The following is a 26,447-nucleotide window of genomic DNA, read 5'->3' as shown; positions in this document are numbered from 1 at the left end:
GCATTTTAAAGCCCCTCTTCACCAGTCAATAGGAGCTGGAGGCAACATTTGGAAAGATGGGCATTTTTTGAGCCGTGTTTATCTTGAGGCTTTGGTGAAAAACCATAATATGTGTCCCGTGGGCCATATTTCCTTGTTGACCTACTATTGAGTGCTAGGTAGTTTATATGCCAGTGGTTTTGGAATGGTGGAGGGATGCTGGGTGCTTGAGCTCTCTTTTCCATAGAGGTCTGTGATCTGCTCACTGAGTCCGGGCAGACTGGGCTGATAGCCACTGTCATCTGCCTGGGGGGGAGAAACTGACAAAGAGAGAGAGAGGGAGAAAAGGGGAGAGGAAGAGATCAAGAGAGATTGGCAAGTAATGAGACAGGGAGTCACATAATGGACAGATCGATAGGAGGACAAAGCCTTGTCCAAAGACTTTCTTTGACATTGATTTGTATGAGGATCATGACGATGAATGGCGTTGACTATGCATCACTAATGTGAGGTGATTTATTATGGGTAAGATTTATCACAAGGCTTCAGTATACCCCCTCTCAAGCGTTTTACCCTGAACATATCACTATATACCTTTCTATACTGTACTGTCCATCCAACGCTCACGCTTTGACTTCAACCATCATCGAATAAATCTCCAGCAGTCCAGAGTAGGTTGTAGTCCCCTAGCATGGTTCCTGTTAGCCTAAGCATCAGTGATTTGGGGTAAATGGTTGCTGTTATACATCATGCACAGGGAAATCCAATAGTGATGACTGTGCAAAGAGCTGGATTAGTTGACTGCACCTGATGAGGTGAAAATTGCTGGAGATAACAGTGAACTCAGACAGTTTAACAGACAGATTTAGCCCCAGCTTGAGTTACGGTTCTGAACGAGTCAGTACTAGGGCTAAGTGTTTTTGGGTTTTATATCGATAAGTTATGTGAGAAGCAGGATATTTATGGATCATTTCAATGTCATTACCATAATGTTAATTACACCATAAATCACTCCATTACATTTTCGATTTATAATGATACAGCAATAGGAAGATGTGCTCTCTCCTCAATCCCCGTCTCCATCTATCCAGTAGTGTGCAGATGACATGCCGTTGCCAAGACTTACCAATAGACTAGATAAGAGTTTCCAGTGCATCGACCCAGTGCCTGTTTCCATTGACAGTGTCCACAGACACCCCTGTTGATGTGGTTGAGTCCTCCATGCATCTCCACTGCTGATTACAGTAGCATATGGGCGAGGAATGTTTGATGGGGCAAACTGTAGCAGGCACGCCAAGCAGGAGCTGATATATCATTTCCTCTCCTAGTATCTGGGTGCTCGAGACAAAGCACAGTCACTAGGTGTTGACGTGCGAGAGCTAGAGACCTGTCGACAGGCGCCCCGGCCAGCCAAGCAATGAACTGGTCAGGAGGGGATGGCTTATTGTATGTGTAAGAGTGTGTGTTATACTTAAGTGTTTAAAGTTTGATTGTGTCTGCATTTGCATACGAAATAGCTGTGATCCACTTTGATGTTAGCAAGTTAACAGCAGGAATCTTCTTCAAAATCTTTTCTTTAATTTTCAAAATCTGACCAACACACCTGATTTAAAGTCAAGTGCATGATGCTGAGTTTATTAGTTGAATCAGGTGTTAGTTCTGGGCTAGAACAGGGATGTGCAGTCATGAAGCCCCAGAACACTATCATAGATTAGTGGACTTCGTCTCTATGGATTTATTGGTAAAGTCTCATCCGTTCATGTTGATTTATGGACATACAGGTCAACCCAGGTTGTTTATTGAGCTGCAGGCTCCTTAATGAGAACATCTGTGAACCTGAGTTTGATTGACAGTTTTGTTTGAGCTCTCAACCCAATGCGGACGGTGAGGGAGAGTCGCAGATAGCTTTAGCAGAGCTTAGCGCCAGACAGATCCATCAGGCATGGAGGGTTGCCGAGGGAGACATTACAGCTGTAAACACATGCGCTCATAACACTCTCCACAAGGGACCTGATTGAAAAGACAGTGCTGGATGAAATGGGTTGCATTGACAGCCATTGTCCAAGCCATTTGAAATCAGGCTGGTGTGCTTTGAGGCACCTGTAGGGGGAACAATGAATGTACCACTAGTGTGAAAGTGCTTTTCACAAACTCCTTTCTGAAGAAGAAAGATAAGCAAGACATAGGTATTATCATTTTTTTGGTATTATCAATTTGTAGGTCAGATACAGGTCAGAGGTCATGACAGGATTAGGACGGCACGCACCCTTTAGCTCTTACAGTGATTGCATCATTATTTAACCAAGTGAAAGTGGCGGTCTCAGAGGACACTTGGAGGGTTAAAACTCTCATTGACCACCTTTATCATATTACTATCACATTCCCTGATTGTCCCAGGGCCAAAGACAACATACTGTACATTTCAAAAAATTGAAAACACATGTTACAGATGTGACTCAATTTCTGGTTAAAAACTGAAACCTTACCCATGTGTAGTATACATAGGAGATCAGGAGTGTCGTTTCATGGCTAGAAAAGCATTGCAAAACTAATAGTGTAAATTCTCCAAAACACCTCACTTCCTTGCGCTGTCATGAACAACAGGAAATTGAAATGAACCAGGGGTATTTAGTCTGGGCGATTCTTACTTAGTGTCTCCTCTCAAGCAACCGCTTGTTAACCACAGTGGCAGATGTACTGATTAGACACATTTTGCAAAGAGAGTATGTTTCATTTCATCATAAAGGAGATGACTGCAGCTTTGAGCATTATTGTCCATGAGTGATGATGTCATTTCAATAATAAATAGATTAAATAGAACTTTAATAGAGATGTAGATATTGTAGAAGGGGATTAGAGAGGTTGGGTAGGGGGAGCATGGTGTTGACCCACAATGTGTGGGCTTCTCTAGAGGTCAAACCCCTGACCCAAGAAACACAATAACAGTCTCACCAGGAGTTAATGTGTTGTCTGCCCCTCAGACAGACACAAACACGCACAGGTAAACATAAACAGGTATACATGACACTCACACAAATACAAAAATAAACATAGCTACAGTATACAGTATATAGCCACACTCATGCACTCTCACACACCAGTACACATACTGTAGGCACACAGAGATTACATCTACCCCCCATGTTGACCTGTTAGTGTCTCACCCCCCAGGGTGCTCCTCAGAATACTTTACCTTTGGCCCTCATACTGTAGCTGTCCGCTACTCTACTCCCATTTCCTGCATGTTGCTTATGTCTCTGCACCTTTAGGGTCACCCAGGGGGAAAGAGCAAGCCAAGCTCTTCCACAAGGCCCAATTTACAATTGCTGTTGCTCTCTTGGAATTGCTGTCAAGACAGTTGGATACATATTAAGTATTTTGTCCTCAAGCTAAGCAGTGAGCTGTGAGTGGCTTAATGGGAACTGTTTCCAAACTGAAGAAAAGTGTTTGTGAGAGGTTGTTTGTTCGTGAGATATTGGAGCTCATATTTCTCCTTTGAAATGACCCTTAACAATAACCCCTTCAACTAGCCTATTTGACTCCTCAAAAAAAAACGTTTTATTTCAGCCTTGGGGAATTGCAGGCCCGGTTTGGTTCCAGGTTGGCTCCAGGTTCGCTTGCTTGACTTCTCGACCTGAGCTGATCCAATTAGGCTCTGGTTTTACTAGACTGCGCGTGCGGACTGAACGGAACCACTCTGGGTTCCCATTACATGAGCTTTTACTGCTCCTTTACTGACTTGTGGCTCCATGTCAGAAGAGGGAGGCCACTGCCTTGGGGAATGTCCTGATCTGTCTGTCCTTGTTGTAACCCTCCAGGCTCAACTCTTATACAGCGAGACAGTGGCTAAGAAAAGGGTACCGGTCTTACTCAAGTCGCCCCAAATCCCAGTGTGTCCTACTTTAAACTAATTGGTTATGAGTGAAATTAGGAAACTAAAACAAATTAGTCAGCCAGACAGGAAGGGGTTCTACAGGAAAGAGGCCGCCACAAGATCAGTGTGCCTGTCGGATGTGAATGGCCCAAGACCTGACAGTGGTCTCTTCTGGGAAGTGTCACAGTACCCAGAGAGACAGAATCACTGAGGGCAAACATAGTCCATGTTTGTCTTGACAGGCAACTAAAAACAAGTTGTAATGAGGTCATTTTCATGGGTATATTGAATGTGTACAGAGAAGATGTTCTTGCTCTCTTACCCCTTTACTCTGGTCATCAGTTTCATGCTTGACATAATGGGATGATAAAACGATAGTTCTATACAGTACATAGTACATCATCCTATCATGTCAAGCATGGAACTGGTCACTCCTGTAGAGGCTTCACTGCTTATTTGTCCTCAGCTAAGAGGATTTTGTCTGTAGTTTATGAGTCACAGTGTTACAGATAAACCGATCTTTGGACAGATCATGATGGGCAACCTACAGTATCAACCATATTCAACTATATTGATATCTATCGTTTTGATCACTGGGTATGAGGCTAAAAGTGTACCATAACACATGATAGCCAGTTAATATGGGAATGTGGTCTGTGTTTGGAAGAACAGTGGGGGAGCGATGGATGAGGGTGGGAGGGAGAGCATAAATCAGCTGTTAGCGCTTAGCACCCACTCTCGCGCCCTCCCCTCAAATCTCAATGCAAGTCCCACGCTCCTGACTTCCTCCCAGCCCGCCTCAGCACAGCAGTTAGCCAACTCCAACGATTTTACACGGCTAATTTATGTGTGTCTCCTTGCCTCGAGGATGAGGTCGGAAAGTGATCCCCCTTTTAAAACACCACGGTGGCCACGATTGGGATAAGGGTGGGTGAATAACCCTGTTGGTTTAGTAGGACCCCAGTTGAGTTTGCCGGTGTGCTCTCTAAAACATATGAGCTTGTCTGCACGTGCTAATGAGGACCCAGCTCTGCAAGATCTGTGGACAGAGTTTCAGGAAGCTGTAAATGTCACTGCTGATTCTTAATTACTTGCCCCATTCCTCCTTTGTGCTGCATGTGGTGGTTTGGAGGCACAGCTGGGATAAGAAGGTGGGCGGGTGGGAACAGCCCCTCCCTACTTGCAAGCAATGGTCAGTCCCCAAACCCCTGCCCGATCACTCCGCTCATCCACCTCGGCTGACCTCCTGGCTCCACCACCTGTACGTGGAAGCAGCAGTCATGCTACTCGGTCATGGCTTTTCACTGTCCTGGCGCCCCGCTGGTGGAACGAGCTTCCCACTGCTGTCAGGACTGCAGAGTCACTATTTACCTATTTCTTCTAGCATTGTGACTTGCAACAGCCCCTGGTCCTAGCATAGATTACTTTTTCTTATGATGACTGATGGATAGATGATTCACTTACTTAGACAAATGTGTTTGTTGTAAGTCGCTTTGGATAATGGCGTCTGCTAAATGCCAAAAATGTAAATGTAAAGGTAAAGAAGGTTCAAGTGGATATTGTGTATGGATTAGAATAAAGGGTAGAATATTTGAAACTTCATGTGATGTGTGACCTAAAGGATAGGTCTGTGTAGTATCGTTGAAATCACTAGGAAAAACATTGTACAGTATTAACGTGTAACATGACAACTATGATTGCATGGTGCTTTTCCACGTAATAACACAAATCGGTCAACATCATTACTATTGCAGTTGTGAAGCAATTACCAATGCAGTGTATCAGCATATGAATACAATGTTGTTAGAGTATAGGAATAGGGCCAATTTATCTACCTTTTACCAATAACCAAATCCTTGACTACCCTTTGAGTCTGCAGTCTACAGGTCATACAAGCTGGCGAGGTCTTATTTATTAGACTGGAGAATGCTGGGAAACAAACCTCTTTGTTTTCACTCTGTTATAGCTTTGGGGAGCAATGTTCAGGCAGAACAAATATCTTCCTCCTGAAGGCCTTTGGGAGACAGGGGCTGTCCAGAGGCCTAGTGTTCAGTGCCAGCGGAGATGGGCTCATAATCGGTCAACTTGGCATTTGTCTTTCCCCAGTGTGTGTTATTTGCCTAAAATGGCCTCACATACAAAGCCCTTCCCCTTCTCTTGGATGCTGATACTGTATCCTCCACAGTATTGTTTATGACTCAGTAAATCTATCATCTCCAGATTACTACTAACTCCCTGTCCGAAACCAAACACTGCCATTGTCAGTGACTGCTTAACAGTCCAATGGACCACCTCTCTCTCGTTCAAAAAAGGAATGAGCAAATAAGATGAAGATGGGGCTCATGATAATACAGTTGGGGAGAAAGAGGAGGATGATAAAAAAGATGAAGTGCTTAAAAGTAAAAAGTGACATGGCAAGGAGGCAGAGGAATGGTAGCAGTACTATCTGCGCTTGTCAGACGTAACGCTGATATCCACTTTTATTTGGCATCATCAAGGACATTGATAGGATCCATAAAGAGAATTTATAAGGAGAAATATGTGCCTCCCTTTCCCCTCACTACAATATAGAAGCCCTTAAAGTGTCCAATCTAGGATTAATGATCCATGTTCTGTCTTACTTTACGTCTCAGGGTTGCTATTTTCCTCCTGTCTGATTGGGTAGATTGTCAGGGAATTACGTTTTTATTTTAATCCTCTGGTTTTGGGGGGGTTTGTGGCTGATTTTCAGCTGCGGCTGTAAAGTTCCTTTCCTGGTAAAACATTTTATGTTGAGGCCCGGAAAGCTTTTAAACGATGACTTTAGTGTAAATCACGTCTGGAGCATATGCATCGTTTATGGGGGAATGGAAGGGGGTGGGGGTGGGGGTGGGGGGGCTACTATTTATCCCACTTGAACAATTTAATTCTTCTCACGGGAGCTTAGATTTTGGATTCTGGAACGTAGCTTAACGTCAACCCCACAGACCCCCGGTAACTTAAAACCCATTTCTCAGTAAGATCTGTTCAATCAGATCAGATCATCTCCCCAAAATATGACAATCTTTTATTTAACCTTTTATTCTACCACAAGGGACAAGAAGGAAGGATCAGTTACAGTACAGTCAGTTGCAGTTGGGTTTAATCCATTGCTTTTTACTCCACTGGAAAATGCATTGTGTTAATCCCTCTGAAGTGTTGAAATGCATTATCAACTCACTTGTATTATTTAAAAAAATCTATTTTCTATTTTCTATTTGTGAGAATGTGAAGAAAAATTATCGATGAGCAAATATTATATGTCTTGTTGCTGTCTCGTCTGCTTCCATCACAATTAGCAGCCATGGGTACTAAGAACATAGTGGAATGCGTGTGTTAAAAAGATAAAATCCAGTATGTATTTTTAAGCTTTAAAATAGAAATGCCAGAACTTGACAAATATTTGTGGGAAAAAGATGATAGGAAAGATATATCACACTTCATCAATATTAATATGTCAACCTGTTATCGGCTTGGATGTTGTTAACCACAGCTATTCGAGAATCTTGGCAGAAGATGGAGATGATAATGTATCACATGATTTACACAGGCCCTGTTTGAACAAGCCCTGCATCTTCATTAGATGTGAGTTCAGAGAATGTAGATAGAGATGGATAACCAAGTCAAGCGGTCAGTGTGACAGCATGACCACCATGAGGAAGCCAAGGCACTCAGGACAGTCAGCTGGGCTTTTCATGTAGTTTCAAGGGGTCAAAGTGTAAATGGCCATATCAGATGTTTTCTATTATGTTAGCTACATTCACATATATTTGCTTTCTGCATGGCCTCAAAATGACCAGGAACACTTGGCCCTCTCATTTGTGAACAATGCTCAACTCCACAGCATGACTACCATGAGGAAGCCAAGGCGCTCAAGACAGTCAGGTTACTTTGTTAGAGATCCAATTGGAATTGGCATGCTTTAGTATTTTAGCCAGGAGTAAACGGGGGCCACTTGCCCCCGCTAACATGCACTTAAATGATCATACATTGAAGAAGTGTTTGCTGATTGCAGACCAGTGATTTCAAGACGTGTTTAGTGAATGATCCTTGAATTAAGACTGCCACTCAGCCCCACTGTGCATGTACCATACTATTAGTGTCTCTGGAAAACAGAGTATGCAACAGGGGAGGCTGATACCATTCCTCATTCCCTTCCATGCATTAGAATGAGCCCGTCCTTCAATTTCTGCCTCCACTGGTCTGGAATATGACTACATTGTACAAGGGTTGTCCTGTGCCCTGACTACTGAATCTTACTCTTCATCCCCAGAACTCAAATTTGGGGGTGGAAAGAAGGAATAGCTGGCAACTAGAGCAAGAGTTTGGCATGGGGGGGATTGTGGTAAACCTCACTACATCATCGTCATTATCTCATGGCTCATGTCTCCCTTCATGGAAACGGCTCAATCATTTTCCAATTGGGATGTATAAAGGTTTGCATGGGAAACAGGAGAGAGGCTGTTTATTGCTTGTTCAGCCTTTATGTTTGGACAGCAACTTTGCTTCCTGTATAAATCATCTCAACAGGGGCCGTGGAATGGCTGCTTATCCTCTTTGATTGCCTCTTGGTTTTGGTCACTGACTCACTAGAGGAAAAGGATACGACCTGCTTTTTTTTTGTTGGTCTGTCTGTTTAATCATTCTCAACATGATCAGTTAGCTTGTTAAAAAAGTGGAAGTGTATCAGAAAAAGAAAAGCTTTTTCATGCAATTTAGACTTAAGTGTTCTTGAAATGAGGATAGTAGTGCACACAGGTGGCATGGCTTTCTATGTTAATATTGCTTATGGCTCTTTATAACATCCAGTAGTACTGCGCCTATAGATTTAGTCATAATGCATTTCTCACAGGTTTTCTACCAGTGATGAGACAGCTCTTGTAGGCTAACACTGTGGTGGTGAATTAGCCTCCTATAAGTGTCAATCACCATTTCCATTTCCTCGTCATGTATTCTGGTTTTACTCTCAGGGCAGACCACTGATGCCACGGTTTATTTTCAGTAAGTATACATTCACCAATATGAGAAGGCTCTCGTTTGAAAGCAAATATTGGAAGGTTAGGATTAAGGGTATGGTGTGTGTGTTCACATGTTTTAGTGTGAGAATGCCCACACACACAATCCCACATTCGTAAGTGAGCTCAACATGGGTATATGGTGTGTGTGTGTGTGTGTGTGTGTGTGTGTGTGTGTGTGTGTGTGTGTGTGTGTGTGTGTGTGTGTGTGTCTGTGTGGAGAGGGAAAGGCAGAGACATCCGTTTCTACAGTATATTATGATTAGAGCAGTTGAGTATTTGTTTTGGCGCACACCACATTCCTCTCAGCCTTAATTGATAGCAATTATGTGGTTTTTGATTTGGTGTGTTTGATTGGGGGGGTGGATTTGAATGGTTTTGATTTGAAGGCAGAAGTTTCTGTTGTTGTTAAGCTTTAGGGCTGAATTCCTGTAAGATATCTACCCCAACAGTACAAAGAAGTCATTTTAAAGGGTGAAGGCTACAGGGATAATACTTGATTGTCCATGGTCTTTTGGAGATATGCTTGTTTGGTTTCATCGTCGAAAGTCAGAGCTGTTGGATAAAGATAGCAGTGATATGGAACCAAAACACAGAAAGGCTGCATTCCTTAGTAATTAAAGTCGAAATTATTGGAATGATTTTTGTTATGCTTTTGTTATGTCAGACTAACGACAATGTAGCACAAACTGACGTTTCTAAGTCCACTTTCAAAGTAAGGTTCATTAAATCAGATTGAATTCATTTATAGATTTTCCATGACTAGACATGTATCTTCGGTGGTTGACTGACAGCCCATCTAGCCAATCAATGTTACAGCTGGTAGCTAGTTAGTACTAGCTACCCATTCAACAATATCCCATTTCACAGATAATTTACTCTACTGACTAAAATCGTAGAATACATTGACTGGTAGAGTATTAAAATCTGCCATTATCTAGCAGCAGGGATATGAAGTTTATGCTAACTTTCTCTAGCTATTAGCTTAGCTAGCTATCAAACTCTACTGTCTACATGGCTGGGTAGATGGTATGCAACTTTGTTGACAGTCGTGGGGGGCACACGTCACCAGTGCCTTATCATGATTGGAGAATGTGCAACTGTTGTAATTTGTGAGTTCAGAAGTCACAGCTATTTACAATGTTATAAAATATAAAAGGAGACTTTGAACATCTTCAAGTGTCATTATTTCGGAGACAACTTAGATATGAGACTTACCCTTTGGAAGTCAAGAATTACAATGAAAAACAAGTTTGGGCATTACTATAAGCGTCATTTTGTGATTTCCATTTCAGTCCGACTGTAAAGCATGATTCTACAGTATGTGTGAGCACTACCAGTAGGGGAGTCTTATACACTCTGGGTGTAACATCCCATCCTGTGTATTAGTGTTGTTTGACTTTCCTCTTTTACTCACATTTTCTCTCATTTCTGTCACTTCGTTATCTGCCTTTATGTGTTTTCCCACTTGTGTAATTGTCTACCCCACCCCAATTGATTTCACCTGTTCCTTCCCATCATTCCCTGTGTATGTAGTCTGTGTGTTGCTCTGTCTCGTTGCCAGTCCATTTATTGTGCCTCCGTGTCAATACGTCCCAGCAATTTCCCTAGTGTCTAGTTTTTATGTTTTTTTTATCTTCGAGTGTTTTTTTACTTCGCCCTTTTGCCTTCTTCCTGTTGGACTATCTGCCTTGATCTTGGATTTGACTACTTGTGTACCGTACTCTGTTTTGCCCCTTTCTGGGTATACGCTACCTATTGACTGTCATTATTTCACTGTATTTGCTTTAAATGCCTTTTTTTGGGGGGGACTTTGAAAGTAATGATATATAAAGTAATGATATATAAAGTAATGATATATGGCCATTGATGCTTGATTAATATAACTTATAAATGCTTCATGAGCTTAGATCAACTGTGTTACCCCATCAGAACCCAAAATATAAGCTTGTTTTACAAGCGTACAAGTGTACAATTGGTTGATTAGAACAAGAATTGTGATTAGCCAAGTGGCGTTCGAAACCATGCTTTATTCCCTGATAAAGTAACAGCTATGAGGTGTTTTTTCCTGTTTACCATGCATTACAGTAATATCCCTGCGCAAACACTGGAATTGCGAAGATTTGTTCATTACATTAATGATTGTTTTGAGAACTATATTTGTGAGCAATAACCACCACAATCTATCACGCAATAAATAAAAAATGATCCATTTTGTTTTGTAACCTTTATTGTGAATAAAGTCACAGATGATGTGTTGCTAACAACACGTAGTGTAGTGCTTATTTGATTCATGATCAGTCTTGCTTCTTTTACAGCTTTGTGTTTATTTGAAGACAGTCCATGGATTTGAGGTAGGCTGAATAGTTACCGGAGCTTGTAGTGCTTATTTGATTAATTTCCAAGGATTTGACAGTATTATTTCAGTCAATTGGCCAAAAGGTACAGTCTGAGGTGCGCTCTCCTCTTTGCACACTATTATGACATTTTTAATGATAATAACCTATCACTTAGGATGAATTGGCGTCACCTCGACACTCCTAACAATCTCTCACCATCCACCCAATTTTCGTAAAGATTGTCCCAGTGGTGTCGGAGATAAAGCGTGTGACATACAAACAGACATACATATGTGACGTGAATGAACAGAGACCGATCCATAGTGCCCTCCTCAATTTCATTGTGGGGGACAACAAACACTGTATAGCTTCAAAACATGGTTAAAAATATAATATTTATCTCATGGATGGTCAGTCCTTGCATCCATATCTCTGTCTATAAAATTGAGAGTGGTAACATTTCTACATTTCTCCTTCCCAGGTAATTAATCACTTAACCACACAGGGATGTTTCTGTAGAACAGAATAACTTAACTTTTCCCTACAGTCTGCAGCTTTAAGGATGTCAAAGTTCATCACCCCTAAGATGATCAGTATGCTCATTAGTTGATTTCTTACAGTCCAACAGGGGAGCTGTCAAGTGTCAAGTCAATAACAGGACGCCTGATGAGAAATGTAATCTTTTTTTAGTACATGGTTTTCTATGTTCATAGGAATTGTCTGTCCAGGGGACACCTGGGTATGTTCTACCCTCCTCCTGTTCAAATGTTCTTAACTTGGACTGCCAGATGTTATGAAAGGGTCCATTGAAGCTCCCAAAAGTTTAAAAAAAAAAGTTTAAAAAAAACATAAATGAAGAAAGAAAAAAATGACCATGGCTCAGAAATCTATCCAGATCGCTGGTTCTTATATGACCAGACTGTATCATCTAATTTGCATGGGTCTTTCAAATGTGACCTGCATTTTAAAGACTTGAGCAAAGGCTGTGTGTGTGCGTGCGTGTGTGTTAAAGTTTTGTGTGAATGCAGTATGTGTCTGTGTAGATGTGTAAGTCTATAAATCGGAGTAGTTATCCTCCAGTTTTCCAAGGTTACTGTGGTATGTTCGAAACATTTTGACGTTTTGAGAACTCCTAGTGCTGGCAATGGAAGGTGCTAAGCTGGCCAGACCCAAGAATAGCAGGGAAGAAGGAAACAGAGGAATGAGAGTGAGGAAGGGAGAGAAAAGGCAGTAAGAGAAAGGAAGAGAAGGTTAAATAGAGGGAAAGAAAAAGGTCGAGATAAGGAAAGGCATATGTACAGTATGTCTGTGTGTGTGGGGGAGGCGGGGGGGCTGTCTCTGTGTGCATGTGTGTGTGTGTAAACGTGTAAATGTATGAGTCTGCAGCTGGCCGGCTCCTTGTTTGAACTAGCATGCTGGACTGGGGCCCTTTCTGATTGGCTGGCAGGGTGGACCTGGGGACTCGAGGGGCTTGGATCCCCCCCCTCCCATTCCCTAACTAACTCCTGAGGTACAGAGGGAGCGAGACAGAGAGTAGACAGCAGGCAGACGCACACGCACACACACAGCTAGAGTGACAGAGATAGCGGCGCACCGAGAGCAGAGCACCACACGCTGGGCTGACAAATACACACACATACACGTGTGCTAAAGACACACACACACACACACACACACACACACACACACACACACACACACATATACACGCATGCTAAAGACACACACACACACACACACACAGGCATCTCCCCAGAAGGCATGGACCAGCACACCTTGGCTACCGGGCTACTGCTGACAGCACTCCTCTTTCTGGTACTGTAACGTCTACTTCAGTGCTTCTGCTTGGAACAGTTGAAAGAATGTCATGCTTAACTCTCCTCTTAACTGGTGGAATTGAGTGATACTTCTACATCTCTTTTTCAATCAGCTTGTTTTTTTGTTATGTGGAGTAAGGTATTCTTACTGTAACTTGAATGGTAATTTTTTTCAAGTGGATATTGACTTGTGCTGAGCAGATGTGCTTGCATGTATTTATTATTAGGTGACATGAGACAGTTGGAATGTACTCTCACAATCATCCGGTCTTTACAGCAGTAGGTTAACAAGGCAGTTAAAATGGCGTTGGCCTATTCATATGCTCATACTCCGAGTGCTCATGCTTCCTCTCAAACGATTTCCATGTCAGTCATAAATAAAGTTTGTCCTTCATGTCCTAAATAGATACGTAGGTCAGTGAGGTCTTTTCTGAGGGTAGATATTACCATGACTGACTGCCCTATGGCAGGAAGTCAAATACTGTGAGCGCCACTGCTCAGGAGACAAGGGCTTAAACAGATGTGCAAAGATCATATGACTTGCCAATTAAATAAAGGCCATTGCATGTATATTGACGTCTGTGAAAGTAGGCATTGAGTTGGACTCTTCTTTCCCCTGTCAGACTTTTCCGTCTTAAAAAGTGAAATGTCCTGATTCACGGACATTGACAGGTGAGTCATTTTTGTCTGTCCATTTTGTGTGATGCAGGCATGCCTCATTCATGCTTCAAGCATGGTTCTTGGCCTATCACAATGGAAACTGCACTGTGTGTAATGTGCTCAAAACAGTGTCTAATGACAGGTGCAATACAAAAACCATTCTTAACGAGTGCGCAAGGGGGTGTTACACATGCATGGTGGTAGGTACTGTACCCACTAGTGTTGAAAGCTTTGGTTAAATGCACTGATTAAATGCAATCCATGTACCCAAAGGTGAGATGTTCTTGTGATCTGCTCAATCAAGGACATTATCTCCTTCCTTCTAACATTGTACACAAGGACACAAGGGGACACGGTGTCAGGGGCTTGACTCAGTGTGGGGTGGATTCCTAACACAAAGTGTCTGGTTGGCTCCAAGATTCCCAAACAGGGATGTGAGATGAAGCGTGTCAGGGAAGCCTCCAAGTAGATATCCAAGACTTTTGATTATTGTATCGAAATCCTGGTGGGTGACAGATTTCCGGAGCTTCGCTCTCTCGTGCTATTGTTGAGAAACAGAACAATGGAAACATAGCTATTTGGCCTCGCAATCCATCCCTCCCTCCATCCCTCCATCCTTGCTACTCCATTCCTCATCTTTCATCAGCTCTCTCTCTCTCTTCCTGATATGCCCTTGGTCGTCTTGGCCATGTAAAGCAGGTCCTATAGTAATTGAGTGTGAATCCACTGATTGCCTTTCAAAGGCGAATCCAAGGAGCAGCCCTGACCGACCGCCCAAATCACTGCGTGTGTTTATTTATCGTGGATCCGGGGCACCGACCCAGACGGAGTGCGTATTTCTAATATGATTTGGTGCACGCTCCATTGCCTGTGTTTAGGCCTCACTGTTCTCCCTCAGACGTGCCTGCGGATCGCCGGCATTGATGGTTGTTTATAACAGCCCCCTCTTTTAATAATTTGGACCCACCCCCCTCCCCCCTCCCCGGGTGAAGAACGGGGGCGTTTTTTTGCTACCGGGGCCCAAAGAAAATAATCAGAGCGGTATTATTACCTTGTATCTCCTTTCCACTCAGAAAGCCATTTGTCATTCTAAACTAAACGAGATGCCGTGCCGCTGGGAAGGGGGGCCAAAGGGGTCCGTGCATGAGGGTGCCTTCAAAGAGACGAGGCGCGCTCAGGCATTCTGTGAAGGGAAGGCTGGAGCTTTGGTGTAAACTATTCATTGGATGAGTGGGCGCTACGCTTTATAGAGCAGGTGTGAGGCCTTTGTTCTTTCTGGTCCTGCTCAGGGCAATTGGTACTGTGGTTTATATCTTGTATGGGATCTGAATGTCTTGGGAAATTTAAGCCACTAGCAAAGACTCTGCCGGGTGCCAATACATTGTTCAACTTGCATTCCTCTCCAATGTATACGGAAATTACAGGTCTCACCTTCTTGAGAGGTTTAAAGGGTCACTATTATTCACGCTAAAGCTCAGGAGGACCATAGTCATTTCCACATTCTGAGAACACCCCTGCACAGTAAAGCGTCGCCTTTGGATCGAGATCTTACCCCTATACCCCAGATGGTTTATGGACTCTCACCATGGACGTGCCTGACAATACTTTGGCACAAAATGTCACATTGTTTCATGAAATGGACAGGGACCTCGATCCATCGATTAGCCTGGTAGCAGGTGGATGGATTGGGGAGGGTAACAACAGGAGAGGCTGGTGGATGTAATTGTGATGCATGGAATGGAATGAGGAATGGTATCAAACACACCATTCCTCATTCCATTCCATGCATTATAATGAGCCCGTCCTCCCATTTCTACCTCCACTAGCCTCCCCTGGGTAACAATCATTTTTCTGGTTCATATACATTTCTGTGGGTTATCATTTGGCTCATAGTGAGTGGCTCATTGCCAAGAGGCAGAACACAGTCATGATATCCTACCTTAGCATCTGTTATCTAATTCTCCCTTGTCTTGTCCTATTTACCTCTCCTCTTTGATTAGTTAGAGCTATGTGGAAATGATAACGTCCAAAACCTCACGCATGAGGTTGTGCAAGGGTTGTTGGGAAAGCTTGGGTGAGAACAGAGCCAAGAGAAAGAAACATAACTCACACACACACATACACACCGCTAGATGATCCACCTCGCATGACAACGCTAATCATTTGACACCGTTCAAATAAACACCTGCCTCAGAGCAAGGTGAGTCATTCCACCAGCGATAAGTCTCTTGTGGAAACAGAGTTGGCCGTGACAGAGAGAGAGACAGCCTTCAGTATTTGGCTGTCACGGTAGGACTGAGATGCACATTGTCCTTGCAAGCGCGGAATTCATCTTCTCATAATATTGATCTTGGACCAAAACTGATATCGCCACTCCATCTGCTGCCAAATACAGCGTGGAACAATTATAATAGGGGAAAAAAGAGTGGACTGGAGCTTGTTAAGAGAAGCATAACATTTCACAGTGTAAAAGATGACTCTGACATCTGACTGAAATATGTGGGGTGAAAGCTGAGAGCTTTGATTATTTCCTATCGCCGTCTATCTCTTCCTGTCACATGCTTGTGAGTGAACCCGCCTAACAGCGTTCTCATTGGCTCACTGCCTTGATAAAACATTAATCTGAGAATTCATTTGATGAACCTACTGCAAAAGCTCTCAGTGGAGGCTCTCATGTAGGCTATTGTTTGCCGTTAAATTCACCGTAAATAAAGTATTTAAATTGAAACATTTGATTGCACTATACGCTACTTTCTCTGAGGAGATAACATCCAGTGTGGTATGAGATTACAATGGCTTGCTTTCAAGAGACGAGCCGGTAACACAATAGCCATTACAACAACGAATGAGGAGATAGACTTTGATTAGGTTCAATGTTTGACCTTGAGTAGGGATTCATCCACAGACACTGATTCGTTTCCAAGTGTCTGCTGCTTTTGAGTGCCTGACAGGATGGGGCTTTGTTATGAAGAGGGGTATTGTGGGCCACGCCAAGGCCTTTGTATCTGAGCTCTCTTGGCCTCTTGCTCTCGTGACTAATGAGCCGGCAAGAGGGTAGCGATGACAGTGAAAATGGGGATGGGAAATTGGTGAATCGCAGAGGGGAGTGAAGGATTAGATTGTGTGTGTGTGTGTGTGTGTGTGTGTGTGTGTGTGTGTGTGTGTGTGTGTGTGTGTGTGTGTGTGTGTGTGTGTGTGTGTACATGTGCGTGTGCGTGTGTGTGTGTATGTGCACACACGCATGCAGTATGCATATGAGCATAGTGCTCGTTTGTGTTTGTTTGTTAGGGTTTTTAAAAGGTGTGCGTTGTTATCGTTCTCCATATAGAGCTCGCGGACAGCACGTTCTGAGGAGGACAGGGACACCCTGTGGGACGCCTGGGGATCGTGGAGCGAGTGCTCCCGCACCTGTGGAGGAGGGGCGTCCTACTCACTCCGACGCTGTCTCAGCTCCAAGTAAGACATTCAGCCACTTACTGTGTGTCTCTCTCTCTCTTCCCAAACTCCTCATCCCTCTCTCTTCCCTGGTCACCTACAGTCGTCTCTCCCTCTCTTTCTGTTTGTCTAGGTCTCTCACTTTCCTCTCTTTTCTCTCTGTCCCTGTGTGTCACTCTTTTCTTTAGCTCTCTCTCGCTCTCTCTCTCTCTCTCCCCCTCTCTCTCTCTTGCCCCCCCCCCCCCCCCCGTCTTTCCCAAAGTCTCTCTCCTAACAGCCTCCCTTGGTCATCGCAGACCCCCCCTCTTAGCGTGATCTGCTGCGACAATACTTCTCTATTACAGGTTTTATTGGTTAAATATGTGACCAAGCCGGACCCGGGTTAGCAAACTTGCACTGAAAACCCCACGGCAAAAATCAACATGACCAGAGCCATAGAATAATACATTGTACGTTGTTAAAGTTTGGTAAACCTGAATGTGTTGCCTGAAAGAGCCTACTCTTCTCCAGTAATGAGAAGGGTTGTCTGTCCATATAACGATGAATTCATCACCAAAACAGAGCTCATCTACATGAAATGAACATCATATAAGTCATAACCCCATTATAATGACAACGAAGTGAAACAGTCCATTGACAATTTGTAAGCCCGTGCTCAAACACGGTCAAGGTAATCCCCTTGTTCAAAGAGTAAAGTCCTGACTGGGCCTTGACTGGTTTCCATTAAAGTCCTGCATGATGGAAGGGGGGCCCTCTTTCTCTCTCTCTCTCTCTCTCTCTCTCTCTCTCTCTCTCTCTCTCTCTCTCTCTGTGGTTTATGTCCTGCCAAATGGACCCAGACGGGGTCCCTAATAGCACAAGTAAATCTCGCCGTGTGCCCTGTTCCCATGAGCTGTAATCGAAGTGCTCAAAATACATTTTATAGGATTGTTAAAGAAACCTTAAAGGCCAACAGAGAGATCTACAGTATTGTGCCTCCCCCTCCCCGCCCCCCAGCACAATAGGCCCAGGCTGCCTTTTGATCAAAAGTCGACAGTAAACACTCGGAAGTCCGAATAACGATAACAGGTAGAGCATGTTTCAGAAATTAGAGCCGACCAAAGACCCTGTATAAGACCATGTCAGTCACATCACTTGAGCTGACTTGTGGGGGCACAAACAATGAGTGCACATGTTCTGATTTCTATCTTGTCTGGCACCTGTGCTCAGCAGTATGTGTGTGTGTGTGTAAGCCCTCACTTTTTAGCGTTAAGTCAGAGCAACCTTTCTGGAATGGGCTTCAATGATCAGCACAACACTCAGAGACCTACGAGAACAGTCAGAGTGGCCAAATACAAAAGGATTGGAAGAGCGAATGAGAGAAAGAAAGAGTATGTTTTCCATAGACATTTTGTCACATTTATAGACTGGGAAATATCTGTGCCGTGACTTCATTGCATTCCTCTCTTTATTATTCCCTAACGCACCCCTTTGCTCACTCAAGGTACCCAGTGGGCTTTGCAGGAGGGGTCAAGTCTGTGTCGCCACAACGTGGAGACTGTGGGGGGCTGGGGAGGGGGAGTGTGGGGTCTTACTGTCCCACTGTGACAGGACCACTCAGCGTGACGATAAACAGCATGTATGCCAAAAGTGCACTGACAAAACTCAACAAAAATCGAAAATTGACTACTCATTCAGTCAAAAGGGATGTAAGGTGCTTTCAGGATGTCACATCCACAAATCTGTCTTTGCAAGACGTAACGCAGGGAAGCTTGAGGAAAGTTGTTTTTGTTGAAGGCTACTTCTGAGAGAAAAAATATGCTTTCTTTTTATCCCCAAACTTAATGTGCCTTGCGCCTGCACTGCACTGCTCTGTAAACATTGTGGCCTAGCTGTTATAAGAGCCCATTTTGGGATTACCAACAGCAGCCATTTCTGTTGCCCAGAACTTCTGGTTGAGTAAAGAGAGCCACTGGCTGTAAAAGTGACCCCCATGAACTGACGTGTTAGGAGGTGTTTGAGGTTTGATCTCTATGTGGGACGCGGTCAGAGCCTTGAGAAAGTGTGTGTGTGTGTGTGTGTGTGTGTGTGTGTGTGTGTGTGTGTGTCTGTGTCTGTGTCTGTGTCTGTGTCTGTGTCTGTGTGTGTGTGTGTGTGTGTGTGTCTGTGTCTGTGTCTGTGTCTGTGTCTGTGTCTGTGTGTGTGTGTGTGTGTGTGTGTGTGTGTGTGTGTGTGTGTGTGTGTGTGTGTGTGTGTGTGTGTAGGGGGTACTACTGTTTGTGAAGTGATAAGGCCTTGGGCGGGTTTGGGGTTTTGGGTAGGACCCCCCGCCACCCTACCCACCCATTGCGTGGGAATGAGCAGTAGCCCAGCCTGTGTGGCAGGTCAAAGTGCCATTAAAGAGCAGCACACAAGGCCCCCTGTGTCAGGGACAGATGACTGGTAATATGCCTGCAACACCCTCCAAACCACCACCAGCCCACTCCAACTCTGTGACCCATTAAAATACACACACTTCAAATAAACACACACACATCCAGTATACATACACTCCCACACATCCAGTATACATACACTCACAAACACAAGTGCACTAACTTCAAACCCCAACCATCCCCACCGCTGTACACACACGCACTCACTCATGCATACCTCCAAACACACTTCGCCTTGGGCTCATCAGCCACACTACATGCCTGTGTGCTGCCCTCAGTACACTTGATAACATACACAAACATTGTAACCATATTAAAAACAACAAAGAGTGTATGAAGTAAATGTGGACACATGAATTGTCTGAGTTTATGGCAGGCAGGGTATAAAAAAGAATTAATGTATGAAATTATGAATTTAATTAATAAAATAATACAATAAAATACAATCAACAGTAATACAATATTCTATTAGAATACAATATAATGCAATCAGGGCCTTCATGATGTGGTCCAGGCGAATATTTGGGTCTTCAGTACTTCTTTTCTTTTCACTTTGGCAGCATTCAGCTGCCACATTGATTCATGTCATTGATTGGTCAGTGCCACTCATTTGGTGTGTCAGGTATTAGTCAGTCTTATGAAGGACAGATAAAAAAACAGCAGCGCTGTGGACCTCAAGTCCCAGTTTTCAAAGGCATTCGTTTACAGTTGGGACTTCAGGTCTAGTTCTGACATAAATGCACGCCATGCAGCAACTATAGTTGGTGTACATCTTGTGCAGTTATGTACAGTTGTGTACATCTGGCGTTACTGACCAAGTGGTGTCCCCAATTTTTGCTTGGTTAGCAAATTTTGTATCACAGTGATGCGAAATGATGGTGACATTTGGGAATTTGACCCAAAGGTAATCCACACTTGTGTTAAAAGGCCATGTTTTGGTGGCAATTAAAAGTGAATTTTCTCAGTCAACAATTCATCTAATTAACTTGTGTCTGGCATAGTGATTACACACAGCTTTACAGCAGAGGACCACCCTCTGTGTGGCCCCGGTAGCTGAAACCAACTTCACTTGAGTTAGCCCCCAACGAACCCCCTCACAGCCAGAATCAACAATCCTGTGTCGAGTGGACTGTATTTCTTAGTACTCTCCTGAAATTGTTCATACATAACACGTTTCTTCTCCGATCCAACGCAGAGATTTTTCCGAACACCTAGAAAAGGAATGCTTAGCATGGTTGTGCCATAGTACAGTTTTTCCATAGGTCAGCTTCTCTCCTCTGTTACCCTCGTTGACAATACCCCAAATTTGGGGTCGCAGGCCACCTTATTCTGTTCATTGGCATCAGGGTGAGAAGCCTGAAAATATTGTCATGTCTGTGACCCCTTGACAATACTGTATGAATTTCAGTTGTCTGTCTGTCTGTCTGCCTGCCTGCCTGTCTGCCTGCCTGTCTGTCTGCCTGCCTGCCTGTTTGTTTGCCTGTCTGTCTGTCTGTCTGTCTGTCTGTCTGTCTGTCTGTCTGTCTGTCTGCCTGCCTGCCTGCCTGCCTGCCTGCCTGCCTGTCTGTCTGTCTGTCTGCCTGCCTTCCTGCCTGCCCGCCTGCCTGCCTGCAAGTGCTTGCCTGTCAGTATTGTACGTCTGTTTGTCTTTTTCTTGTATCCAATCTTGTTAGATCAGTGATCTTCATTACAAAAGGAAGGAAGGAAGGAAGGAAGGAAGGAAGGAAGGAAGGAAGGAACTTCTTATTCAGACTCATGTCCAGTTATCACTATATGACCTATGTCTGACCCAACTCTGATGGTCTGAGGGAACCACTAAGTGCTCCCTTTAAGGCCATTGAGATTCCCTGCTCTCAGCCACACTAGGAATAACCAGCAGAATAACTTCACAATGAGAACATATTTCATACATTACTTATTGGCCACATTTCCCAGGGCTCATACATTTACATCAATATTATGACAACGGTTATGGAACCCTTTTGCAATTACATTCAATCTATAATTTGCCATGTGAGTTGAGTTGATGACAAGTATATGGGTATTATGATGATTAATTCAATATATGAGACTGGGCAATTTTAATACACATCCAGTATTATAAATGTAATGTGCTGTTTCATATTGAGGAGATTATATGGCTTTAACACATATAAGATCAGCTCTGTTTACTTTAAGAATTGCAATCCATCTGTTTTACAGTGGTTGCAATAGAGCTATGTGCAAAAGCACCTGAAGGAGTGTGTGTGTGTGTGTGTGTGTGTGTGTGTGTGTGTGTGTGTGTGTGTGTGTGTGTGTGTGTGTGTGTGTGTGTGTGTGTGTTTGGCGTAACAAACTGGATGGTGGTAGCCATGTTTGTTGGTCGGCATTCAACAGTTACACGTCAGCCCCGGGAGTCCTGGAATTCCAAACAGCCTCCCTCTCTCTCCAACACATGATGATGTCATGATGAATTCTTGTTCACCTTCCTGGTTTTGGTCTCCACTGTGCACTGGCCACTTCCAAGCCCATGGCTCACGTTTATGTGACAAAACGAGAAGGGAATTTCGTTGACTTTTTTTTTTCCGTGACCTCCTCCTGTCAAAGGATGCAGGATGAATTCCTTGGCCTGGTGTGGTTTTCCGTCCAGATTTTGCTCTTTGCTACCTGTCTCTTCAGCGTGGTGTTTAAAAGTGTGTCGTTTGGGTTAGGGCCCTCGGACCCTCTATTTGGTTTGGCAGCGCTGACTGTCTGGATGTGTCACAGGGTCTAATGATCTTGCCATGCCACACGCTTCTCATACACAATTTTCTTTCTCTCTGAAATAATAGCATAAAATCCATGATATCCCTTGTGCATCCATGAGTCATAATTCTGCACTGTTGCCTCGAATCATGATAAAGATCAGTTGGACCGGTGACACAGTAATTTCTCTTATGTTACTGAAGTCGACCCTTTGAGTCATTCCTGTCCCGTTCTAGGATAATCGGCCGATAGCAGTCACCATCTATTGCTTATCATACCCAGCATCAAATACAAATCCCAATTTGTAAATGTGGTTCGCTCATAATTTGGACAGAAATGCTTAAGACTGTCGACCAGAGAGCCGTTCCAGACTGCCGAATCTGAATCTGTTCAGCAGACTTTGCTTTGATACGACTACAGTGAGTGTTGCTGTACTATCTGGGGCCCTGTGTTACAAAGGCTAAGATAATGTTCCTTATTGAGATTTCATTGATCCTAATACAGACTTGGCAGCCCCATGTCGCAGTATGTGGAGTCCTCTTTACACCTTTGAGATGAGATTAGCCATCATATCTGAAAATACAATAGTCATAATGAGGGTGACTGTGGACCTTTCTGGCTATCAACCTAGATCAAGATAATTTATTAGAAATCTTAATAAAGGAATGGGAGTGCGTCCTAAAACAACTGTTAATGTGTTAACTCACTTCAACCAGACAACCACAAATGACTGATGTGTATTGTGGTTTTGTTTTATTATTCACCCAAAGCCTTTTCACCCACACGTACGTCTCTTTTTTTCTAACAGGACCTGCGAGGGGCAGAATATCAAATATCGCACATGCAGTAATGTGGTAAGTTGAGCAAACTCATCTTTATGTAATAGACGTCAATGACTCTTTCAAGTGGTTGTGTTCCTGGAATAGTTTGAGACAGCAAACTGTGTAGGAGATTTTGTTTGAGAACACTGTTCAAAATGATGTGGTCCAGGCAGATATTTGGGAGCCAAACCCCTCCTGAGAGTGGCAAGTGGGAGGAGTTGGTGTTTTCTAGTGCCCTTCCATGTTCCTTCTCTGAACCCCGATGATGGGTACTTCCATCATCAACCTACTGAAGCTCAAGACAGTTCCTTATTGATCTGGAGCTTAAAGCAGAACATCATAGCTGTAATATTTCTATTATGCTGTACATTCTAGTTTATTTTCTATATTGTGTTATCCCAATTTAAGAATTTACAGAGCATGTCCTCTGACCACATTCCCCTTAGGACTGCCCTCCAGACGCTGGAGACTTCCGCGCCCAGCAGTGCTCTGCCCACGGAGATGTGCGCTACCAAGGCCAGTACCATGAGTGGCTGCCCCTGGACAATGACCCAGACAACCCTTGCGCACTCAAGTGCAAGTCCAAGACCTCGGGCCTGTTGATGGAGCTGGCCCCCAAGGTGCTGGATGGGACACGCTGCTACACAGAGTCCCTGGATATGTGCATCAGTGGAGCCTGCCAGGTCAGAGAGATCCTATCCTCAATGCACAGAGTCACAGCTTTGGCAGTTGGTGTTACTGTATGACCAGTAACTGAAATGGAGTTGTGTAAGCGTTCAGTGAGCAAGACAACTAGTGGCCACTAGACTTCCAGATACATTAGCATTATTCTCGTTCTTACTGTATAAAACACACCTGCTACTTATACCATGAGTATTGTTTTTCTGCCCCTCTGCTCTGATACTTACTAGTTATACCCTGCCAAGGCCAAATTGCGAAACCAACTACGCTACAGTGGTTTGAATCCCCTTCAGTGAATGGTGAATAAATCAAAGAGGAGCTATACACAGCAAGTGGAACTTCGCCAGCACAAGGGCATCTGCTTAGAGAATGAATAAGAAATGAGCAAATATCAAAGAACACGATTTTGATTGACAACTTGGGAAATAGTTCACTTCGCATTTTTTCCTGGTTGAAGGAAATCACATACTGTACTGAAGTGCAGTGTGCGTAGATAGGCCTTAAGAAGCAATCCTACCCCTGTTCTGAGGAAGTTGTGGTTTGGCTTAATATAGCTGGAATATTGTGCTGAAGTCTACATTAATCAAATACATGTCTTTGTTTGGTAAAGAATATTGTAGCATTAAAATGCTGCCTTCGTTCAACAAAGTACATTGTGTCAAGTTAAAGGGATAGATTCACCCAAATGTCTAATTCAAAGACTTAGGAAGTGCATACTTGTTCAGTACATTTGTAATTTAAAGGTGAACTATGCCTTCAATATACAGAGACTGAGGGCTAAGGAAGACTAGCAGAAATCGTATGTTAAGTCATTCCCTTCCCTTCTCCTCATATCAGATTGTAGGCTGTGATCATCAGCTAGGGAGCGCAGCGAAAGAGGACAACTGTGGTGTGTGCAACGGAGATGGTTCCTCCTGCAGGCTGGTGCGAGGGCACTACAAGTCCCAGCATTCCTCGGGAAAAAGTAAGAAATGTTGCAGGGATCAGGTGTTTAGGAGCTTTAGTCCTTTTAGATGTCACTGTTATAGATGTAGTTCTGTTTAACAGAAAAAAACAGCTAACACTCTAACTCATTTTTTTAACTCACTTTTTCTCTCTCTCTCTCTTTCTCTCTCTCTCTCTGTCTCTCTCTCTGTCTCAGCTGAGGACACAGTCATTGTCATCCCCTATGGGAGTCGTCATGTGCGACTGGTCCTGAAAGGCCCGGATCACTTGTGTAAGTCTTGGTAGGTCCGGGGTGCTACAGATAAATAATGATGCTTGTCATTTTTTATAAGTGTTTCACAGATACTTACTACAGTACTGTAAAAACATAGTTAGACACTCATCTGAGATATTCCTTGACAGTGGCAGGATCTAATGGCTACTCTTGTCAATGGAGGCACCACTAGTTCTAACAGCTTATGAGGGAAGTCAAGGCAGAATTAGTGGGAGCAGTATTTTCTGTTCCCTCTGGCTTTAATGAAGTCTGATCCAAGAGCTTCCAGCTAGAAACACTGATGTCAAGGCGTTGGCAGGAAACTCAAACTCGGGTAAAATCGATAACAAATGTTCCATCCCTCCTCTATCCTTTTCCACTGTAGCCAGTTAACAGATCTTTTCTGCATGGCCGAGAGAAGAGGTTTTTTTCACGGACAGATTGGTCATTAAAATATTCCTCCAATTTTCTTGCCGAGGGCAATGAAATGGTAACCACCTGGCCGCGTGCGATGACTGCTGCTGCTTTGGGGATGTTTCCGTGCTTGCGTTGTTATTGTTTAAACGTCCACGCTGGATTTAGACAAGGGCCCATTAGGGTAGGGTTGACTTGAGGTCAAACGGTGGAAAAGCTGCTGCAACTGAAAGCATGTTTTGATCCAAATGCAACAGTGAATATATTATGTTATATGTGAAACTAGATCTAACTGAATTGTACTGAGTTGTTGATAAAGGAATGTTCTGGTTTTAGTATTGTAATTTTTAATTTCTCATCTTTTTTCTTCTCAGAGGAGTTTAAAAAAAAACAGCCATATAACCATAACCATGACAATCATGATGGATCACTATAACTCTTATTATCTTCATCATATGAATCATCATCATCATCATCATCATTATCATCACCACCTAGACCACAATTTGAACAGTTGCAGTGGTCATTGTTCTGTCGTTCATATACGGTTGCTATATTCCATCTTTCCTCTAGACCTGGAGAGTAAGACCCTGCTGGGGGTGAAAGGTGAGCTTTCTCTGGATGCTTCAGGCCAGTATCATTTGGAGAACACCACCTTGGACTACCAGAAACTCCCTGACAAGGAAATCCTGAGAATCACTGGACCGCTAGGGGCCGACTTCACTGTCAAGGTAACAAAGAGGGACGATGATCAGCTCTGTTAGCTGTTTGGCATTTGTGGAAATGTATGCTGTGTTGCGTATACAGTACCTATCCAATCCTTTCAGATCTCCAAATGTGCAGAAGGGGGTTAGGGTCCATTTGGGAAGGCAGACCAGGTTGTGTATCAATTCATTGGCACAATCTTTCTCAAACACTGTTCCTGCATTGGATAGACTAGAGATGACATCACTCATGTTGGGGTGTTTTCCTCCATTGAAGTTACACGGTAGTTTGCGATGTTACGGGGGGGGGCCACAAAAATAGGATGCTTGGGCCAAATCAGTCCAGGATCAGGT

At 43.6% G+C, this 26,447-nt stretch overlaps 1 protein-coding gene across 1 annotated transcript in view; it reads left to right on the top strand.

Moving 5' to 3' along the window:
- Positions 1–26,447, top strand: part of LOC310814605 (ADAMTS-like protein 1) — a gene marked incomplete at both ends in the record, with an annotated part of 105,115 nt that overhangs the window by 55,091 nt on the left and 23,577 nt on the right. Inside the window, 6 exons of the mRNA XM_083684100.1 lie at positions 17,031–17,158; positions 23,084–23,129; positions 23,543–23,779; positions 24,615–24,741; positions 24,919–24,993; positions 25,963–26,120. Coding sequence (XP_083540226.1) covers positions 17,031–17,158; positions 23,084–23,129; positions 23,543–23,779; positions 24,615–24,741; positions 24,919–24,993; positions 25,963–26,120 — 771 coding nt within the window. The remainder of the gene's footprint in view (positions 1–17,030; positions 17,159–23,083; positions 23,130–23,542; positions 23,780–24,614; positions 24,742–24,918; positions 24,994–25,962; positions 26,121–26,447) is intronic.

This window comes from Argentina silus, assembly GCF_951799395.1.
Source record: "Argentina silus genome assembly, chromosome: 1".
Lineage (NCBI taxonomy): Eukaryota > Metazoa > Chordata > Actinopteri > Argentiniformes > Argentinidae > Argentina > Argentina silus.
Note: the sequence above shows the minus strand (reverse complement) of the source record. Positions and strands in the feature narration are given on the sequence as shown.